Source organism: Capricornis sumatraensis, chromosome X (genome assembly GCF_032405125.1).
Source record: "Capricornis sumatraensis isolate serow.1 chromosome X, serow.2, whole genome shotgun sequence".
Classification (NCBI taxonomy): Eukaryota; Metazoa; Chordata; class Mammalia; order Artiodactyla; family Bovidae; genus Capricornis; species Capricornis sumatraensis.
The window spans coordinates 56,453,084-56,473,182 of NC_091092.1; the positions used below are offsets into that span (position 1 = coordinate 56,453,084).

Genomic DNA, 20,099 nt, shown 5'->3' on the forward strand with positions numbered 1-20,099 from the left:
AAGGGAGCCCTCCGGAAGCCGGGCACCCCGTCCATCATGGGGCCCTCCTTGTCTGCAGCCCCGTGGAGGGTGGTGCACCCCTCCCTCTTGGAAATGGGACAGTGCAGTGGCCAGGAGCAGTCCAGGCTCACAAGGGTGCTCGGCCCCTCATCAAAGGCCTTTGCTTGCTTGGGGCTGACATTACAAGGCAATCATTAAGTGACCTAATAAAGGGCTGCTGCACCCAGGCTGGTCAGCGTGTCAGCCTCCTGGTCCACGCACATCATGGCAGTGGGCCCCATGATACTCGTGCATGGGCGTGAAGTCTCAGGCTGAGCACTTGTGTGAACTGGGCATGGCCTTCTGGTCCTGGAGTCCCAGGTCTGGGGAGATGTGCACCGAAAGACATGTGACCCTCAAAGTCAGCCCATCCTCTGTGTTCACAGGTGCCTTGAGGGTTCTGGATGGCACCCTTGTGCTCAAGCACAGCCACATCCAGGGTGGGGGTCCATGGCCAAGGGTACAGCCACCTGGCCCTCTGTGCACTGTCGCTGGCTGGGCACCCGGTCCCCCACATAGACCCTCTCTTGGTCCTGCCATTGGTCTGTAGGGGCCCAAGGGTAGGGGCTATAGAGGCTACAGATGAAGTCCCAGGGACACAGAAGGACGGGTTGCCGTCCTCTGGGCTCTGCAGCCTGCCCATGTCTACCCCAGGCTGGCCTTGCTCTGCATACCGTGGTCCCAGGCACATGGGAGGGGGTGGTTGCCCTGGGCCTTCACACACAGTGTGGCTCTTCCCTGTGACTGCCATCCATGGGAATTCTATCCAGCTGTTTCCAGGCTGTGAGAGCTGCCATCCTGCTCTGGGGCCTGGTGCTCTAACATCAAAGAGGCGGCCATGCAGGGCAGACCACACAGGCGGCCCACCCCACTAATGCCCCCCACCTCAACTCTGCTCTTGGGGTTGGAGATCTTCCCAAGATTTCCAGAATCAGAAATGCCTCTGACCTTGAGGTGTCAGCCATCTGGCCCAGGAGTCCGGCTCAGTGGGTGAGAGAGAGGGCTCGGGTGAGGAGATGCCAAGGTGGGCACGGCTGCCCTGCTGATCCCCAGCTGCCTGGCTTGGCCACTCTGAGCCTTTGCTTCCCCACATGGGTAATCCTAGAGGCACCTGCCTCACGGGGTCCTGAGGACTCAGGGGAGGTACAGGAGGTGGCGAGGTTCCTGACACTTATGTCTGCCACGTGGTTATGGGGAAGCCTGCTGTGTCTCACAGCAAGTCTGCATCTAAGGCACATAAGCACTGATCTCCCGGTGGACCTTGGCTCCGTGCTGGAAGCCTCCTGTCACCAGCGAGGAGTGGGCTTCCTTGTCGATTCTTGCAAACTGGGGGCTGACACACCACCTGAATTAAATGTTTCTAGACACAGCTCGAGTGAGCTAGACAGAATTGCCCAGTGATTCCCTTAGACAGAAGCCCTACTCAGTGCCCTCCCACGTGACTCGGGGATGCCTCAGACCCCTGAAAAGGCGAGTTCCATTTTAGACTGTCTGGGACCCCACAAACACTCTCGGCTCCCTCCTCAGCTGTCAGGATTGTGGCAGGGCACTCCCTGCCAATGGCTGAATCCCCGGGCCCGCCCTTTCCTCTCTGTATGTCCTGGCTGCCCCTGCATACTCCTGAGAGATGCTCACCCACCCCTGCTCCCCTCAGCTGGCCGTGGCAGCTCGAGGTTCCCTTTTGTGCTGGCCAAGAGAACTCCCAGCATCCTGGTCCACATCTAAAGTAAGACCTGCACAGTGCACATGGAAAATGAAGAACTAGTTTATTGAACAGCTAAAGGGGAGGAAACGAGTAGACTGGGCTACATTTGTTACATACCAAGCAGGAAAGGCAACTCCATTCCAAGTGTCCCCCTGAAGATAGCACAGGCTTGCTCCAGGCTGGTGCCAGGATGGAGTGGTGGGTGCAGTGTACATCAGCGGAGCCTGGTTTACACAAGGTAGTAGCTGCCCTCTCTCCCCTGCTCCTGGGTGACAAAGCCAGGGCTCCTTTTACCCTCTCCTACTCATGGCCATCTTGTTTGCATCACATCTGCTTTTTTCCTTCTGACTCTTGGCTATACCCCAAGCTCCTAGCTAAAAGCACAGGCCCAGCGTGCGATGGACAGCAAGCCCCACATCTCAACCTGTGCACGCTGCTGGACATTCCTAGTCTTGGCACCCTTGTCCAGCACTCCGGTTTCCAGGCGTGCTTTACGGCTTTCTGCAAGTCAGTGTTCCCAGTGTGGGAGAAAAAGTACAAACCATTTCTTGCTTACTGTGGTGGTTCTGGCAGCAGCAGCTAGTATGTATATGGAGAAACTGAAGAGGAGATGGCAATGTCCCATGAAGGGGGTAGCACTCCAGTGGTCAGGACAGGGGTGTGGTGCTACTGGCTTCTACCTCTGCAACAGAATGTGTATGTCTCCAGTACAAGCTTGTAAAAAAATACTTTAACAGAATATACTGTACAGAACTAGGATTTAACACGGTATATTACAACGCTAAAATATTTGTATAAATACTATACAGGCACGGAGTCACTCCATTAGAAAGGGCTCACCAGTGGGGTCAGTAAAAACCCAGAGAGAAATGATGTGCATGGCAGGAGCACGGCCAATCACAGTGGTGTGGGTGCATGTGAGGCCTGAGGCCTAGTCAGGGGCCCTGACCATACCACAACAGGAGTTTCTGAGCTAAGTGGCCAGGCTGGCTTGGTTCAATAATACATTTTTCAATAACACTTTTGACGGAAATTTTCACTTAGAAAACCAGCTGTGTGGCCATTCCTTCTCGGGCCCAAGCCAGCTCTGAAGGCACCTGCCCACTGGGAGTTGCTTCCTCTGTCTCCATATGCTCCCTCCATCAGGTCCAAAGCCACTGATGTGCACCCTACACCACGCTGCATGTTCCAGGCACCTGCCAGCCGCATGTCCCATGGCGGTGAGTCACTGGGTAGGCATTGAGTGCAAACAAGGCATGAGATGGAAGTCCCTGGAGACCCAGCTCCAGCTTCAGTTCAGGGTGGGAGGGAGGGGGTGAACGGAGAGGCAGAAGAAGGTGGAAAAGAGGGCGGGCCAGGTGCACTCTTGATCTGCCCTGGGAGCAGCACGGTCTAATCTGGCATTTCGATATTTAATTTGGGAGGTGGGAGGACGTATTTCCCAGGGCTCTGGGTGATAACCACCCGGGTCTTCTTTCGAAACATAGGAGCGATCTTAGGAGGTTCTGGAACTGGTGTTTCTTCAGTTTCCTCACTACCTTCATGGTGGAGGTCGTAGGAGATGTTTCCATATTCTCTCAAAAACGGGCAGATTTCAAGCAGAAACTGACAGAAATCCTTGCGAATCCCAAACCACCCTGAAACAGAAGAAATGTACTTTCTCAAACACTAGCCTCCCCTGAATCTCAGGTTGCTTTTCTTTCCTGAAGAGAAGTTTTCCTTGTATAATGTACTGCTTTATCCTGATGTCTTAGAATGAAGCCTGAGCTAGGCCTTAATACCAACAAGGACCAGAAGGATGCCCTGCAGCTCTGTGGCTCTGTAGCTGGGGGTCCTGGACTGGCAGCCCCCAGGATGTCTCCCTGGGGCCTGTCAGGAATGTGATCTTGGGCCCTGGTCCAAACCTCGTGAACCAGAAACTCTGTGTCTGGGGGGGTGGGGGGGGTGGGGTGGGGTCTTGGGACTCTGATGGGTCCTCCAGTTTGAGAACTATTGCCCTAGTGAATCTCAAATGCCTATGGCACCTAGGCAATGTCAACCACTCAATCTTCCTGGCCCAGGAGAAAGGCATGCACAACAAGGAATGTCATCCAAGAAAAGGGTTTCTGTCACCCCTGGAGTCTGGGAAGACAATAGGTATGTGTTGGTCCAGGCCAGCAGGTGGCCTGAGCTCACAGGGCCACCTCAAAGCTCCTTCTCCAAGGCCTGCTCTTCCTGTCTGGGTACCACTAAACCATCAGGTCAGTGCTGGCTTTTCTTGGGTACAACATCTTGTCACATTAGCTTCGAGAAGGGTGTGTTCCAGGGTTACATGCAAAGGAGCTCAAGGACTAGTGAGGAGAGACTCTTATCAAAGAGCACTTCTAAACAGGTATCATTACAGTGGAGAGGGAGAGCGAGCGAGCCAGGAACCACTGCTGAGAGTCAGTGATATCAAGAATGATGCTGCCAAGAGTGAGGAAACAGATCCCAGAGGATGTCCAGAGTTTGGGAGATGATGCAGATTTTCACTGAATCTTCAGGAGCCCCTGGCTAGAAGGGATAATGTTTCCCATGTCACAGTGAATGGACTCAGAGAGGCCACCCACCATGCTCAGTTCTCCAGTCACAGGATTAACAGTGCTCCCTTTCCTGGAAGACTCTAGGTCTTCTCCAGTCCCAGCTTTCCCAGGGAAACTCCTTGACTGGGGTCCTCAGGTTCGTTTTTTCATAGAGCAGGGCCACACACACACCCATATAGCCACACACCAGACAGAGACGTGCACGCCCACCATTCAAGGACTTCTGAAATGCTAAGTACATACAGTGGTTTCCGCCTTTCTGTCCGAAGGTGGTTGCCATCAGAGTGATCAAGGAAAGCCAAAGGGGGACAAATATGGGAATACAGGAGAACGCATTGTGGCCGTCCAGCTTATGAACCAGCAGGATCTAAGGAAAGAGAAATGGTCAACGTTCTGTCGATGGAGCGTCTGAAAACGGACCCTGTCTGAAGCCAGGCTGCCCACCCTCGTCAGGCCTCCTAAGGGGGAAAGGTCACCCCACAGGAGATAACAGAAACCCTCCATTCTGGGGGAAAGGATGAGAAGAGCTTTCACATGGCTCTTCAGGATGAAGCAGAATCCATCCACCTAGAAAATTTCCAACATCTGGCTTGTTATGGGAAACTCTTCCTGGTGGTTTTTTTTTTTTTCAGAGAAGTCAACAGTGCCCACTCTCTAATTCTCCACAGGGCTCAAATACCAAAACACCACATTCAACTTTCTCTTTCTACAAGACAAACCAATACATTCAGATGCATGGTAGCAGGAAAGGTCCACTTCCCACTGCCAGTTCCCAGGCCTCCAAAGAAAGGCAGCTCCACTGTCCTGTACTCCTTCCAAGCCCCGGGGGAGCACAGTCTGCCAGAGAGCTTACCTCGAAAGTGAGGAGTGGCACGACGATGGTCATCCAGCTTAGCGCCATGGTGATGTGTGTCCTCCTCTGCTCTGCGATCACATCCATGGAGCGCAGGAACAGGACAGACCACACGATGTAGTAGAGGACCACCAGACACAGAAAGGACATGAGAATCCACAGGGGGACACACACGACCTGAGGGCAGGAGGAGAGAAGAAAGGTCTTTAGAGGAGGCACGGCTGACTTCATCTTGGATCTCTGCATGTAAGTGGGTGGCAGGCCTGGATGTGGCCAGTGTGTGAAGAGGATCCGCTGCTCCTGGTGGGATCCTCCGCAGCCGGGGCCACCCTCAAGGTGGAGAGCAGCCACTTCCCTGAATCTTGAGCTCACTCAGCTGGCCTGCGCTCTGCCCACCTCCCTTCCACCTGCCAAGGGGAGTGAGGCCGCCCCAGTTCACGAGCATGTCCCCTCTTCCCAGGCACTGCCCATCCTGCCAGGGGTTCTGTAGCCAGAGGCTGGGGATCGTGCTCCCTGGCAACTCAGGCTGCCCAGGGGACCCAGGCCCTCCATGAGCTTGCACATTGAGGCCAGGAGGCTTCCCTGCTGCCTCGCCCAGACGGGTTCTGTGTCTGTTGCTGTCACATCAGAAAGACTTCATTTCACCCCCCATATAAGCCCAGAAGATGAGTCCCGGGGGCCTCACCAAGCTCCCTCTGTTTGACCTTTTCCCCCTTCTCGATGGCCCCTTGGGTACATCTGTAGTCCCTTTGTTTTCTGTTGTGAAACAGTAAAATTGACTGTTTTCTATTGGTGGCCAGTTCCATGATGGTTCATACACGTATGTATAGATCTGTGGGGCCTTGGGTGAGACAGAGGATAACTCCCTCACCATGCCACACTCCCTCATGCTCTGTCTTTGCTGTGTCACCAACTTGCTCCAACCCCAACCCCCAGAAGCCACTGCTCTGTCCTCTAACACAACACTTTTGTCTCTTCAAGAATGTGACAGAGATGGACTCATACAACATGTCACCTTCCGAGGCTGCCTTCTCCCACTCAGCAGGACATCTCTGAGATGCTTCCAGGCTATTGTTGTCTATCTACCGGTCACTGCTGAGTGGTGCTCCACTGGATGGATGCACCCAAGCCTGTTTATCTGCTCACCCTGGGAAGGAAATGAGGGTGCTTTCCCGCTTTGGGCTGTTGCAAATGAAATTGCTGTAAACATTTGTGCCCAGGTTTCTGTGTGGTTGTACATTTTCATTTCTCCAAGGGAAACACCCAGGTTTGGCACTGCTAGGTCACATGGCAACTCTATATTTAACCTTATTAGAAACTGCCAAGACATTTTCCAGAGCGTCTATCCAGTTTGGCCTTTCTACCAGCAATGGGCAAATGTCCTCGTCCCTTGGTTCCACCCTAGCACACCTGGTACTGTTGCTATCTTTGCCATCTGGTAAAGGTATTGTGGCACCTCATTCTGGTTTTTATTTGCTTTTCCCTAGTAGGTAATGCTGTCCTTTACATGTGCATATTCACCATATGTCTATCTTCTTTGTGAATAGTTGGTTCAGTTAATTTTAAAATTTTGTTGCTGAGGTTTTTAGTTTTAAGAGTTCTTTAGATGCTTTGGATATATGTCCTTGGTTACACATGTGTTTTATGAGTATTTCCTCCTAGTCTGCAACCTGTTTTTCATTAATATTACTTTAATTTTAAGCTTCTTTTATGTACCATGTTGTTGGTATCATTTCCGGGAACTCTTCACCTAACTACAGATCCCAAAGACTGTCTCCTAACAATTCTCTGGTTTTCACATTTCATTTTTAGACGTAGGACTTAAGCTGGACTCCTGAAGAGGCTGGACTTCCTGCATGGAGGTTTGCTGTGGTCTTCCTCCTAAAGCACATCTGGGGTCAGGCACAGTGGCCTGGCCCTCGTGAGTAGAATGTCAGTGAGTAGCCTCATTGGGCTTCTCTTGAACACTGTGGGAAACCTGCAGTCAGGCTGTTTCATCTGCTAGGATTTGCACAGCACTGGGGCAGGAAAAATGCCTTCGTTTATCTATAGAAAACATGCATAGTTTTTCCTAATCTTTTTTTTTTTCTGATTGTATCTTACACTCAAATTGTGGTCTTACTCAGATTTGTTTCCGCCATGGTACAAGAGAAGGCTCTGAGCCCAATTACCATTCTGCAGATACAGAACCCTGAAGCTGTAAGATGGATGACTGAACAACAGTTTTTATTATGAATGTTTTATCAAAGATTTTAGAAAGAAGTGATAGATCTTATCTTTATTCATTATAAAGGCATCTTTTATTCTCTTATTTTCTTGTCTCCAAATGATTATTTTCTTTTTTTCAGTATATTTTTTTACCTTTGTTATTTTTTTTAAAGGTAAATCATGTTCATCACAGAAAATGTCTTGTGTACAAAAGTACACAACAAGCAGTGGAGGGACGGGATCCCAAACCCTGGCAAGACCTCATCGCACACAGGCAACGTAAGTCTTCTACCTTTTCTCTCATCTTCTTTCTATGTGTTACTAGTAGAAATTGTACTATATTCTCTAATTTGCAGCTTGCCGAGAATGGATGGAGCCATTTACACGTATGTATGTGTTTGTGTGTGTGTGTGTGTGTGTGTAGCTCCATCCATTCTCCTACCTATGTAAGCATAATCAGTTTTAACCAAACAGCCATTCATGGAAGTCAGAGGTCACTAGTGTGACTTAGACTTCATCCCTGGCAAAAGTATAAACAGGCACAGTTGTTTTTTGAAAAAGGGAGTTGGCAGTGCAGTTTATATTTCAAAATCTCAAAAAGCTATTACTCTCTGGGCCAGTAATACTGTTTTTGGAGTCTTTCCTTAAAAAAAGCAATGAAAAAAAAACCAGGCAAAGATTTATCTACACAAAATTATATGCTGCAGCATGATTTATAATTGTAAAAGCACTGGTAACAAGTTCAATATTCAGAAATGAGAGGACAGTCTGGTAAATGTATTTGAAGAATATTTTATCAATTAAACTTTCAAAGTTATACATATAAAGAGCATTTATTGACATGGAAAACTGCTTATGACACAACATTAGAACAACAAAGGAGGATACTAAATTATAAATGCAGTATGATCTCAATTATCCTTATGAAACAGTAAACCCCCAAACAAGGAAACAAAAACCACTAACTATGTTATCTCCCAGGGGATTATGGGTGATTATTATCCTGTTACCTATGTTTATCTGTCTTTTCCAAGATTTCTATGATGAACATGAGTTTTATAATCAAAACAAGTTTATTTAAAGATTTAAAAAGTTACATACAAGCCAGGGCCAGTGAATGATCTTGTCCAGTCTTAAGGCAATGAATATAAACTGGAGAATGTTGACAGAACACAGGATTTCTAACTAAAAATGAAGAGAAGAATCAGTTAAACAAAGTAACAATTGTATTCAATACCACAGTTGTTTGGTTAACATTTTAAAAAGGCAATGCAAATTATAATGCAGCAAAAGTTTTATTACATCACCCTTGGAACCTCCTGATTTTCAGCAGAGAGGAGCAAAGCAGTGCCGTGCCAAGAAGAAGCCTGGCTCTGGCCTTGTGTCCTGTCTTCTCTGCTCGGTGGCTGCTTGGCCCTTTAAGCTCGTCCATGCAGTGACCTGTTTCCAGGCTTGCAATCTGTAGAGGCAGTCTTTGCTGGACTCGCCAGCTCCCCTCCTGTCCCTGCCCACAAGCGTCTACGTTAGGATGGTTCCTAACCATCACTGTCCTGCCTTCTTCTTGTGTTGGGACTCCACCTGCACCCCACACTTTCCTTTCTGGATTCTGGAGGACCTTGTCACATCAAGATGCCACTCGTGGATGTTTTACTGCATCTTGAATCACGCCATGCCACGGATCCTTCCTGCAAGCACATGTTCAACTCATCTCCGTTAGACACAAAATAACCCCAAGACCGAATGAACCCACACTTCTCTTGATCTAGTGCCCCTACCAGCCCTAGTTCTCTCCTTCCATCACCCCAGAGCTTTGTGAGACACTGTGGACACTGGAGTCTCCATGGCCTCCCTTGCCACTCCAAGCTCCAGGGTCCACTGTGCACTGGTCTCTGTCCCCACAACTACCTGGAAATTGCTTTCCTCTAGGTCCCCAGTCACTTCTGCAGCGTTGGGAACACTGCCACTGGCACCCGACTGGGCACTGCCACACCAAGTGACACTGCCCATCACTCCTTCCCTTGTTGAGGAACCCAGTGTGTTTTCTTGCCAGCCTCCTGGTCTCTGATACTTCCCTGTCAGGTACCTTTTCCTCTCTTTAAATGGTGGTGGCCCCCGAAGTCTGCCTTCTCTACCCACTGGAGAGACACAAACACAAACATGCATACTTCCTTGACTCTGTTGCTCCGTTCTCAGCGGGGAGCAGAGCTGGCCTCCACACCTCTGGCAGGCACGCCCTCCTCCTGCTCGCTTCTGCAACCTCCGTCTCCACTGCAGCCTTCCTGCAGGGCCCAGAGTCAGCTCTCCCTGAGGCACTTCAGTTGACGGCCATCCCCTAGGGATTCAATCATCACCCATACCTGGCTTCCTTCACCCTGTGCCATAGCTTCCCATAGCCTCCTGTCTCACCAGGAGCCACCGCAGCCTGGATTCCCCAAATCAGGACACGGGCGCACAGCTGCATTCCCTTCTCCATGCTCTAGGCTCAGTCACTGCCTGTGTCCTCCACCATGCAGACTTCTCTAGGATCCCTAGCTCAGTCTCTGTCCCAGTGCCCCACAGGTGGCCCTCCTGCTGGCTCCAGCACTTGCTGCTCTTCAACAGCTCACCACCACCCACAGAATGAAAATCATACGACACTACCCAACCTGGCCCAGGTCTGCCCCAAAGCTCCCAGTTCCTGGGCAGTTAGTGATTCAGCCATTCCTTCTAAGGCCTATGGGCGAAAAGAAACATCTAATGGTTCCACTGACTTAAGCCATTAGATCTAAAAGGAATACTGACATCCTAAGTAGCCCTCTATGGATTTTTGCACAGTACTGCCTTCTCATAACAGAGAAAGCGAACAACCTAGACTCTTCTATGACACCACTGAAATCAATGCAGTGTGACCTAACAATAAAACCCAAACTATGTGGAGCTAGTAGTTCACTGTGTGTCCCCACAGATGTCAGGGATCACTGCTTCTCCCTCAAAAATGCCCAATATCCCATGGTGCCCTGTGAGCACCCTGTGGTGCCCTGGGCAGCTGGGCACTGCCTTGAAGACTAAGGACTGGCCCTTAGTCAGCCCAATCCCTCTCTACATAGCCTCTCCCTTCTCCCTAGTTCCTTCATTTACACTTTATGCTCCATGCGTTTTTTTCTGTGGAGAAATACAAATAATGTAAAACTTACCATCTTAATTCTCTTTAAGGGTACAGTTTAACCATATTAAGTATATTCATATTACTACCATATGAGTATGGCTGTGAAACCATCACCAGGACTCTGCATCTTGCAAAACCGTACTGCAGTCATATCTGAGCCACTGGTTCACTTGACATGACAGACTTTCTTCTATGTCTGTGGCTTCTTATGTGTTATTTCCTCTGCCTGAAAAATACCATCCCCTTTCCTTCCTGCACAGGGCACCCTGCCACACCCTGACTCCTCCTGCATGGCCCTGGGGGAGCCTAGGCCCACTAACCTCTAGCCAATGAGTACTCCTCCTCCTGGGACATAAAAACCAAGAGGGGGCTCAAGTCTTGGCACATGGTTTCTTCTCACAGGTAGACTGCCAAGAGTGTGACCCTATGAGTGACATATTTTCTAGAACTCTGCATTAGGAAATTACGGTTTTGTGCCTAGTATAGTTGTAGCCCTGGTATATGCTTTCATTTTCTAAGAAATAAAGTTCCAATTTTTTAGTTTTCTTTAACTTCTTCCTCAGCTCCCATCCAACAGTATTTACATAACTTTCTCAGTGCTTTTCAACCTGGGTAATGCTGCTTGCCTGGGGAGGAGCTAGGAAATGTGCACAGACCCTACTGGATGTGACAATAACCTGCGGGAGCACATCCACTAGTGTTTACTGGGCAGACATCAGCAGTAAGTGACCTGAAATGCAGGGGACAGTCCTGCTCAAGAAGACATTTCCTATCCCAAAGGACAACAGCATATCCAGCCCCCACTGAGAAACACTGCCCCAAATAGGCAGAATCTAGAATGTTTAATGTCAGTGATTTTGTTTAATATATAAATGATTTTTAAACCATGGTACTGTTACTTCATTTGCTCAGATAATAGAAAAGAATGCAAAGCAAAAGAGGCATAAGGTGGAAAGGTAAGTGTGACTGGCTGGAAATGGCACCTTCAACAAATACAGGGAATACAGATTTGGGGGAAGTGAGGTAGGAGCCTAGAGCTCATGTGGAAATCAGAGTTGAGAAATGCAGAATCAGGAAGTGAGAGCACAGAAGTGGCAGTGGAGGCAGGAAGTGTGAATGAGATCATTCAGAGGAAGTGTGCACAGTGAGGACACAAAATGCCCAAGGTTAGGATCCTGATGTTGGGAAAGATTGAAGGCAGGAGGAGAAGGGGATGACAGAGGATGAGATGGTTGGATGGCATCACCGACTCGATGGACATGAGTTTGAGTAAGCTCTGGGAGTTGCTGACGGATAGGGAAGCCTGGCGTGCTGCAGTCATGGGGTCGCAAAGAGTCAGATACGACTGAGTGACTAAACTGAGGAGCCTAAGAAACAGTGACTTGTGAGGAATAGAGGAAGAGGAATTCAGTGAAGAAGCTGAATATAGGCTGAGGTAGCTAGATTGGTGGAGGGACCCAGAGTGTCAGGACCTGCAGAGTGGTCAGCGAGATGAGGGCTCCAAAGGCCTTCAGATGAGGCTGCAGGACACGGGGGTGGGGGGTGGTGGTGCAGTGCCAGAGCAGGCAGCGTGGCTGTAGTACTTGGTCATTTAATCAAAAAATAGTCTAGGTATTGCTGTGAGGGTACTGACTGTAACTAAAGGACATTCCCCTTGATGGTATGGTTAGATCTCATCCAATCAGCTAAAGGGCCTAAAGAGTAAAGATCATGGTTTCCTGGAGAGGGAGAAGTCCTGCTGAATCTCCAGCCCCCATAAGCACGTGAGCCAGCACCTTCCAATAATCCTCCTATGTGAACACCTATCTACATATCTGCAACTATATCTCCATCTGCATCTATCCAACTGGGTCTGTTTCTCAGGAGAAGCTGGCTGATCCAGGAGAATAGGGAAAGACATGAAGCAGGAAGAAGCCTGATGGCCTGGGTGTTTAAGTCAAGAAAGAGAAACATGATCATTTCCATTGTTTTTCGTTTCCTTATATACCATGATCTAGCATTAGTGATCAACCTCTTCTATCACAGTAACTGATCAAAAGATTCTGATTTTTGAACCTTCCTAAATGTATGAAATCTCACCTCCAGTGACCTGTCATGGCGAAAGCCCCAAACACAAGCTGCCACAGACACAGGGGAAACGAAGAAGAGCGGCATGAAGACCAGGAGCCAGAAGTGGCTGCCTCTCTCAATCCTGTCGCACACCAGCACTTCAAACATCAGCAGCAGCAAGTGAATGCCCACTGCAATTAGCATGGCCTTGAACTCCACACATGTTTCCCCTTCTGCTCTAAAGAGGGACAGAAGAAGAAGAAAAAAAAACATCCTCAGTTCAGAATCTCCATAGCGAGCAAGCAGCCCATGTAACACCAACTTACATGGATACTCTGGATTGTATTTGTAAATCTGACAAAAGGCAAAGGGAAATCAGGTGGAAAGCTAAGTTAACATTCCTCTTTAAGGGGCAATCTTTCAAACATCAAAGAACTACTACATGACAAGCAATGAACATTTACAACCAAACCAGACTTAAGAGTTTTAACTGAATATTCTCAGAAGCAATACCACAGTTATTTCCTGACAGTGTACATTAACACTTTTGTTCATAAATTTAAATTCAACTACTTCCAAAATTATTTAAGCTATTGCTTCTAATGCTAACAGCTGACACATATCCCTTAAATCTCATGATCCCCGTCTCTCAATGAATTAAAAACCATGTAAATCATATTTCATGCAATACAATTAAGAAAAACCTAGATTTATTGCATAAGTGTCTGTTATATTTCAAGAAAATATAGCAACTGTTGTTAGGTGCTATTTTAAAATGAAAATCAAATTATGAATGTTATTTTCCTTCCTATTCCATTAGGATAAACTAACACCTGCAGATGCTAAAGAAGAGCCATTAACACTGTTCTTTAAATCAGTTTAAGCTGCTTATGGATCATGCATGGACTTAATAGGTTAACAATTAAAACAATAATAAGGCCACTAATCAGGAAGATGGTTAAAAATGCATCTGCAAGGCCAACAATGCACCTAATTCAATATATAGGTGAACATCTGTGATGCATCATGTTGGTGTGACTTTAGGACACAGAGAAAATGAGATCAGAAGTTATATCCTGTAAGACCCAACAATGTTCCACTGGACAATGTTGATGCTAGAATGACCATGTCTGTACATTCAGGACATTCAACTACACACATACAATTCCTTTTCTTAAGGGAATCTTGAAAGGTATTTTAAACCAAAAGAGAAAAGGTCAAACAGTTTCTAAATAACTAGTGGAACTTGAACTGTTTAGCAATTTCACTTTTCATTCTTTGAGTAGCAAAGGTTGTTGCTCAGTCACTAGGTCGTGTCTGACTCTTTGTGACCCTATGGACTGCAGCATGCCAGGCTCCTCTACCCCTTACTATCTCCTGGGGTTTGCTCAAACTCATGTCCATTGAGTCAGTGATGCTATTTAATTGACTCATTAGAAAAGACCCTGATGCTAGGAAAGATTAAAGGCAAAAGGAGAAGGGGGCAGCAGAGAATGAGCAAACATTTAGTTCAGTTCAGTTCAGTCGCTCAGTCATGTCCGACTCTTTGCGACCCCATGAATTGCAGTGCGTCAGGCCTCCCTGTCCATCACCAACTCCCGGAGTTCACTCAGACTCACGTCCATCGAGTTAGTGATGCCATCTCATCCTCTGTTGTCCCCTTCTCCTCCTGCCCCCAATCCCTCCCAGCATCAGAGTCTTTTCCAATGAGTCAACTCTTCGCATGAGGTGGACAAAGTAGAGCAAACATTAGATATCTGAAAATATCTCATTAAAAAAAAAAAATTGTGGCCACACAGGTAATCTTAAAAAAAAAAAAATCTAAGAATTTATAAAAATCTAAGTTATACACTAATGTCTCCCATCTGCTAAGGCTCTCTGTGTGGCTATTTTCAAGTTCTTAGCTACATATGTGGTAACATATTTTAGATGATCAAAATCTTATTTTTAAAGTTCATAATGAAGATTTAAACAAGTTGAGATGGTCCCAACGTATATACTTTTCTCATATGAGCAGCTGCATGTGTCCCCCTCTTCTCTCCCCACCTGCCTACTGGGCATTCTGTCACTCCTTATCTGCCTGGTGATGGTTTAAAATAGCTCCCCTCAAGTCTCCCCTTTTCCTTTCCCAAGTGGCAGACTTTGCAAGGGAGAGCAGATAGACTCTGGTGGGCCCCAGCAGCAGCAGGATGTGCACTGGAGTTAAGCCCATGACAAGAACTTGGACCAACTGAGGCATCCAAGAAGAAAGGTGTGAGGGGAGCGGGTGAAGGTAAAGAGTACACCTCTTCCTGGCCCCCAGGGCTCTATTCTCCTTCACAGCATCTGGGCCTCATCTTTTCCTGTCTCAGGGCCTCACTGTGTCCTGGCCAAGCTGCTTCCCCCACAGCACTAATAGGCCTAAAATCCCAGGACTAGGGGATTGGGGTAAGGGGAGACACAGTTCCAGAAATTAATGGAGAAGGGTATATCCCTGATGGCCAAAACTAGAACTTTGATTTGTAGAACTGCTCCTACAAATATGATGGTTTCACACTTCCTTGTCTAGCATGGTGTAACAGTTCTATATTTTGGATGCATTTTAGATTACATAAACTTTTGTGGGCCGGCTAGGAACTTAAGCACCTAAAATAACAGTGCTTTTGTTTAACAATGGCTATCAAACACTTAATTTTTAAAAACTTAGAACAGAAATAAGCTTGCTTATATTCTTCTAAAACCTCTGACAGGTAGAAAAGAAAATACTCCTTACTTTTATGAGAAGTGAAAAACAAGATACTCCCCCCGGCACCTGCCCAGGGTAGAGACCAACAGGTTTTATAAAGCAGTATTACCGATACTGGGGATTTCGTGCCCAGACTCCAGTTCCAACTGAGGCTCCAACAATGACCATTAACTTCCACAGCCATATTGGAGCAAAAACAGCCCAGTAACTCCACTGAATGATGCCATCTAGACGAAGGGCCAGCAACACAGAGAACAGCAGTAGACAGGCATAGATGAGGAATTTACTAGGAGAAAAACAAAGAAGATTCACATTACAAATAGGCGATATTAAAATGAGGTGTGGTAACAGCATTACTTTTTAGCATGTGAAAAGAATCATCAATTCAATAATCATATATTGAAAATTCTATGTAGAAGACATACTGTTGTTAGAGGATAAAAGAAATATAAAGAAGACTAAAACAAGTTCCCTGCTTTCCAGGGCTTCCTGGTAAGAGAAGTACATACAGAAACATATATAACATGCATATGTCAGAATGATTCTATGGGTAGAATGTGATGACAGCCCACAGAGGAAACATGGATTCTGTCTGGGGGGACTGGGAAGCAGAGAAATGATAAGCCTGAAGCTGGTCTGGAGGACACATAGAAAGCTACCAGGCAGGAAAGGATATGAGATGAGGAAGCATTCCAAGCAGAAGGAACTAGCCATCCAGACATAGAGACTGAAAAAAGTTGACAGTTCAAGATATGGTCAAGTTGTGTCACTTATTGATTCTATTTTTTAAAAAGTAGCCACCTGCCATATTCATATACAGTTTTAATCCAAGTGTTAGTCTTTTGGTGACTGAATTATACACATACATACACTCATATTTTAGATAAAACAGACTTCAAACTTCATGAAGAGGGTGTTTTAAAAATATTAATTAGAAATTACATTGTTAAGGACTTCTACTTACAACTTTGGTAGAATAAGAGGAATGGAGCTTTCCCTCCCACCTTAAAAAGAAACTGGATGAAATATATGAAATAACAGTTTTCAAACAATGGGCAACAGGCAGTGAAGGACCATGATGGCAGAAAGAAATTAAAAAAAAAAAAAAAGGAAATACACTCTATCAATGCCTCAACTTACTGCCTGGAGGCAAATTCCAGACTGCAGAAGAAGGCAGTTAAAATCTAACCCTACTGCCAATTACATCAAAAGTAAATATTCTCTGTGTGTGTGAAAGTCGCAGTCATGTCCAACTCTTTGCGACCCCATGAACTGTAGCCCACCAGGCTCCTCTGACCATGGAATTCTCCAGGCAAGAACACTGGAGCGGGTTGCCATTTCCTACTTCAGGAGATCTTCCCGACCCAATGCTTAGTAGAAAAGATCTCAAGTCAACAATCTATGATCCACCTTAAGAAACTAGGAAGAGAAGGAAATTTTTTAAAAATGAATGGAAGTAAATAAATATATACACAAATATCAATGAACTACATAAGAAAGATGTTAGAGAAAAATCAATGAAATTAAAAGCTGGTTCTTTGAAAAGATTTTTTAAAAAAAGGCAGAGACATTATTTTGCTGACAAAGGTCCATCTAGTCAAAACTATGGTTTTTCCAGTAGTCATATATGGATGTGAGAGTTGGACCATAAAGAAAACTGAGTGCCAAAGAATTGATGCTTTTGAACTGTGGTGTTGGAGAAGACTCTTGAGAGTCCCTTGGACTGCAAGGAGATCCAACCAGTCAATCCTATAGGAAATCAGTCCTAAATATTCTTTGGAAGGACTGATGCTGAAGCTGAAACTCCAATACTTTGGCCACCTGATGCGAAGAGTTGACTCACTGGAAAAGACCCTGATTCTGGGAACGACTGAAGGCAGGAGAAGGGGACGACAGAGGATGAGATGGTTGGATGGCATCACCGACTCAATGGACATGAATATGTGCAGGGTCCGGGGGCTGGTGATGGACAGGGAAGCCTGGTGTGCTGCTGTCCATGGGGTTGCAAAGAGTCGGACACGACTGAGTGACTGAACTGAGCTGATAGCTAGAGTCATCAGGAAAAAAACAGTAAACATGAATTACTAATACCAGGAATGAAATCAGGGACATCATGACAAATCCTACAGGAATTAGAAGTGGATGTTATGAACAGCTTCAAGCAAGCAAATTTCTTGAAATAAATAAATTATTAAAGTTCACACAAGAAGAAATACTTTCATATTCCTATATCTATTTAAAGAACAACAGAAACTGTAGTTAGAATCAGTCTCACAAAAAAATGCCAGGCCCAGACAAAATCTACCAAACACATAAGGAAGAAATAGTACCAATTTTTCACAAACTCTTGCAGAAAAAGATGAGAGAGGAACATTTCCCAATTTATTTTATGAAGCTACTAGCATTACCCTGATACTCAAACCTGACCAAGAAAAAAAACTACAAACCAGTATCCTTCATGCAAGACAGATGCAAAACCCCTAAAAAACAGGAAATTGTATCCAACAATATATAGAAAGAATACTGCATTATGACTAAGTGTGGTTTAGCCAGGACTGCAAGTTTGGCTTAACATTTGAAATCAATGTAATTCACTGAATTAATAGAATGAAAAAGAGAAGGCATATGATTATTTTAATAGTTCCAGGAGAAACATTTGACATAACTCACTACTCATTCAAGATAAAATCTCTAAGCAAATTAGGAATAGAGGGGTATCTAGAAAAAACCTGACAGTCTCCTTCAGTGTCTGCTACCGAGGGCTCTGGGCCTTTGGACTTGGACTTCCCTGGTGGCTCAGCTGGTACAGAATCTGCCTGCAATGCAGAAGACCTGGGTTCAATCCCTGGGTTGGGAAGATCCCCTGGAGAAGGGAACAGCTACCCACTCCAGTATTCTGGCCTGGAGAATTCCATGGACTGTATAGTCCATGGGTTGCAAAGAGTCGGACACGCCTGAGCAACTTTCATGTTTAGAAAAAACCTAGTTAAAAATGCTTAGTGGTGAAAGACTAAATACTTTCCCCCTAAGACGGTAAACAAGACGTATGTCCACTTCAATACAACTATTCAACACTGTACTGGAAACCCTAGCCACAAATATAATACAAGAAAAGAAATAAAAAGGATAAAGATTTGGAAAGGAAGGAGTAAATCTAATATTTGCAGACAATGTGACTGTCTATGTAGAAAATCCTAAGTACTCGACCAAAAAAGCTACCAAACCTAATTAGTGAATTTAGTAAAGTTGCAGGATACAAGGTAAATAAATGAAAACATTTACTGCATTTCTATATGCTAGCAATGAGAAAATGGCCACAGATTTTTTAAAAACTATAATTTACTGCAACTTTCCTAAAAACAATAATATTTAAAATCAGAAGTTTATGAAAAAACTACCATTTCCAACAGTATCAAAGTATGAAATACCTAAAGACAAATTTAACAAAATATCTTCAAGACTTAGATTCTGAAATCTAATAAAAACTGCCAAAAAAATTTTATAGCTTTGCTAAGTTGCTTCAGTCATATCTGACTCTTTGTGACCCCATGGACTGCAGCCTGCCAGGCTTCTCTGTCCAAGAATACTGGAGTGGGTTGCCATTTCCTTCTCCAGGGGATCTTCCCCACCCAGGGATTGAACCCTCACATGTCTCTCATGTCTCCTGCATTGGCAGGAGAGTTCTTTACCACTAGCACTACCCGAGAAGTCTTAAAATTAAAGATCTAAACAAATGGAGAGATCCATCATTTTTACAGATTAAAAAATTCAATACTGTTAAAATTTACATCCTCTATTCATTTCCTATGGTTGCTATAACAAATTACCATGAACATGATGGTTTAAAACAACACACATTTATTCTCTTATAGTTCTGCAGGCTAAAGGTCCAAAATGGGGTTCACTAGGTTAAAACTAAGGTGTCAGCAGAGCCATGCTCCCTCCAGAGACTAGGAGAGAATCCTTTCCTTGCCTTTTCAAGTTTTTAGAGCTGTATTCCCTGTACTCCTTTGAACTCCTTCGTCCATTATTAATATCAGAAGGGCAGCATCTTCAAATCTCTTTCTCTGCTTCAATCACATTGTCTTCTGTTTATAGTATGTCCTCTGCCTCCTTCTTATATGGAAACCCATGAATGTATTTAGAGCCCACCCGGATAAACCAGGATATTCTCCCATCTCAAGATCTGTAATTTAATCATATCTTTTGCCATATAAGGTAATATTCACCTTTTTGCCAGAGAAGGTAATATACACAGGTTCCATGGATTAGCAAGTAGATATCTTTGAGGGACATTATTTAGCCTACCATACTCATCACGTTATTCTGAAGATCAATGCAAAGTCCCATTTGCTTATTTATGCTTTTGTTTCTTCTGCCTGAGGAGACATATTAAAAAAATATTGCTAAGACTGATATCAAAGAGCATACTACCTATGTTTTCTTTGAGGAGTTTTATGGTTTTGGGTCTTATATTTAAGTTGTTAATCCAAATTGAGTTCATTTCTGTATATGGTATGAGGAAGTAGTCTAGTTTGATAATATCTGACATCTGTCAAAATGACTATTATCAAAAGGACAACAGATAACAAGTGTTGGCGAGGATATAGAAAAAAAGGAATCCACATGCAATGTTGGCAAGAATGTAAACTGATGCAGCCACTATGAAAAATGGTATGAAGGGTCCTTAAAAACTTAAAAATAGAACTATTATGTGCTCCAGCAATTAGACTCCTGGGGATTTATCTGAAGAAAAAAAACAGTAATTTGAAACGATATATGTACCCCTGTGTTTACTGCAACCTTATTTACAA

General features: G+C 45.3%; 1 protein-coding gene across 1 annotated transcript in view; it reads right to left on the reverse strand.

Moving 5' to 3' along the window:
* Positions 1-1,836: 1,836 nt before the first annotated feature.
* Positions 1,837-20,099, reverse strand: part of TMEM185A (transmembrane protein 185A) — a 42,375-nt gene continuing 24,112 nt past the window's right edge. The window contains exons 2-7 of the mRNA XM_068962401.1: positions 15,395-15,571; positions 12,591-12,798; positions 8,468-8,551; positions 5,159-5,335; positions 4,549-4,672; positions 1,837-3,381 (exon numbers count right to left, since the gene is read on the reverse strand). Of these exons, the coding sequence (XP_068818502.1) occupies positions 3,137-3,381; positions 4,549-4,672; positions 5,159-5,335; positions 8,468-8,551; positions 12,591-12,798; positions 15,395-15,571 (1,015 nt within the window). The 3' untranslated portion in view covers positions 1,837-3,136. The remainder of the gene's footprint in view (positions 3,382-4,548; positions 4,673-5,158; positions 5,336-8,467; positions 8,552-12,590; positions 12,799-15,394; positions 15,572-20,099) is intronic.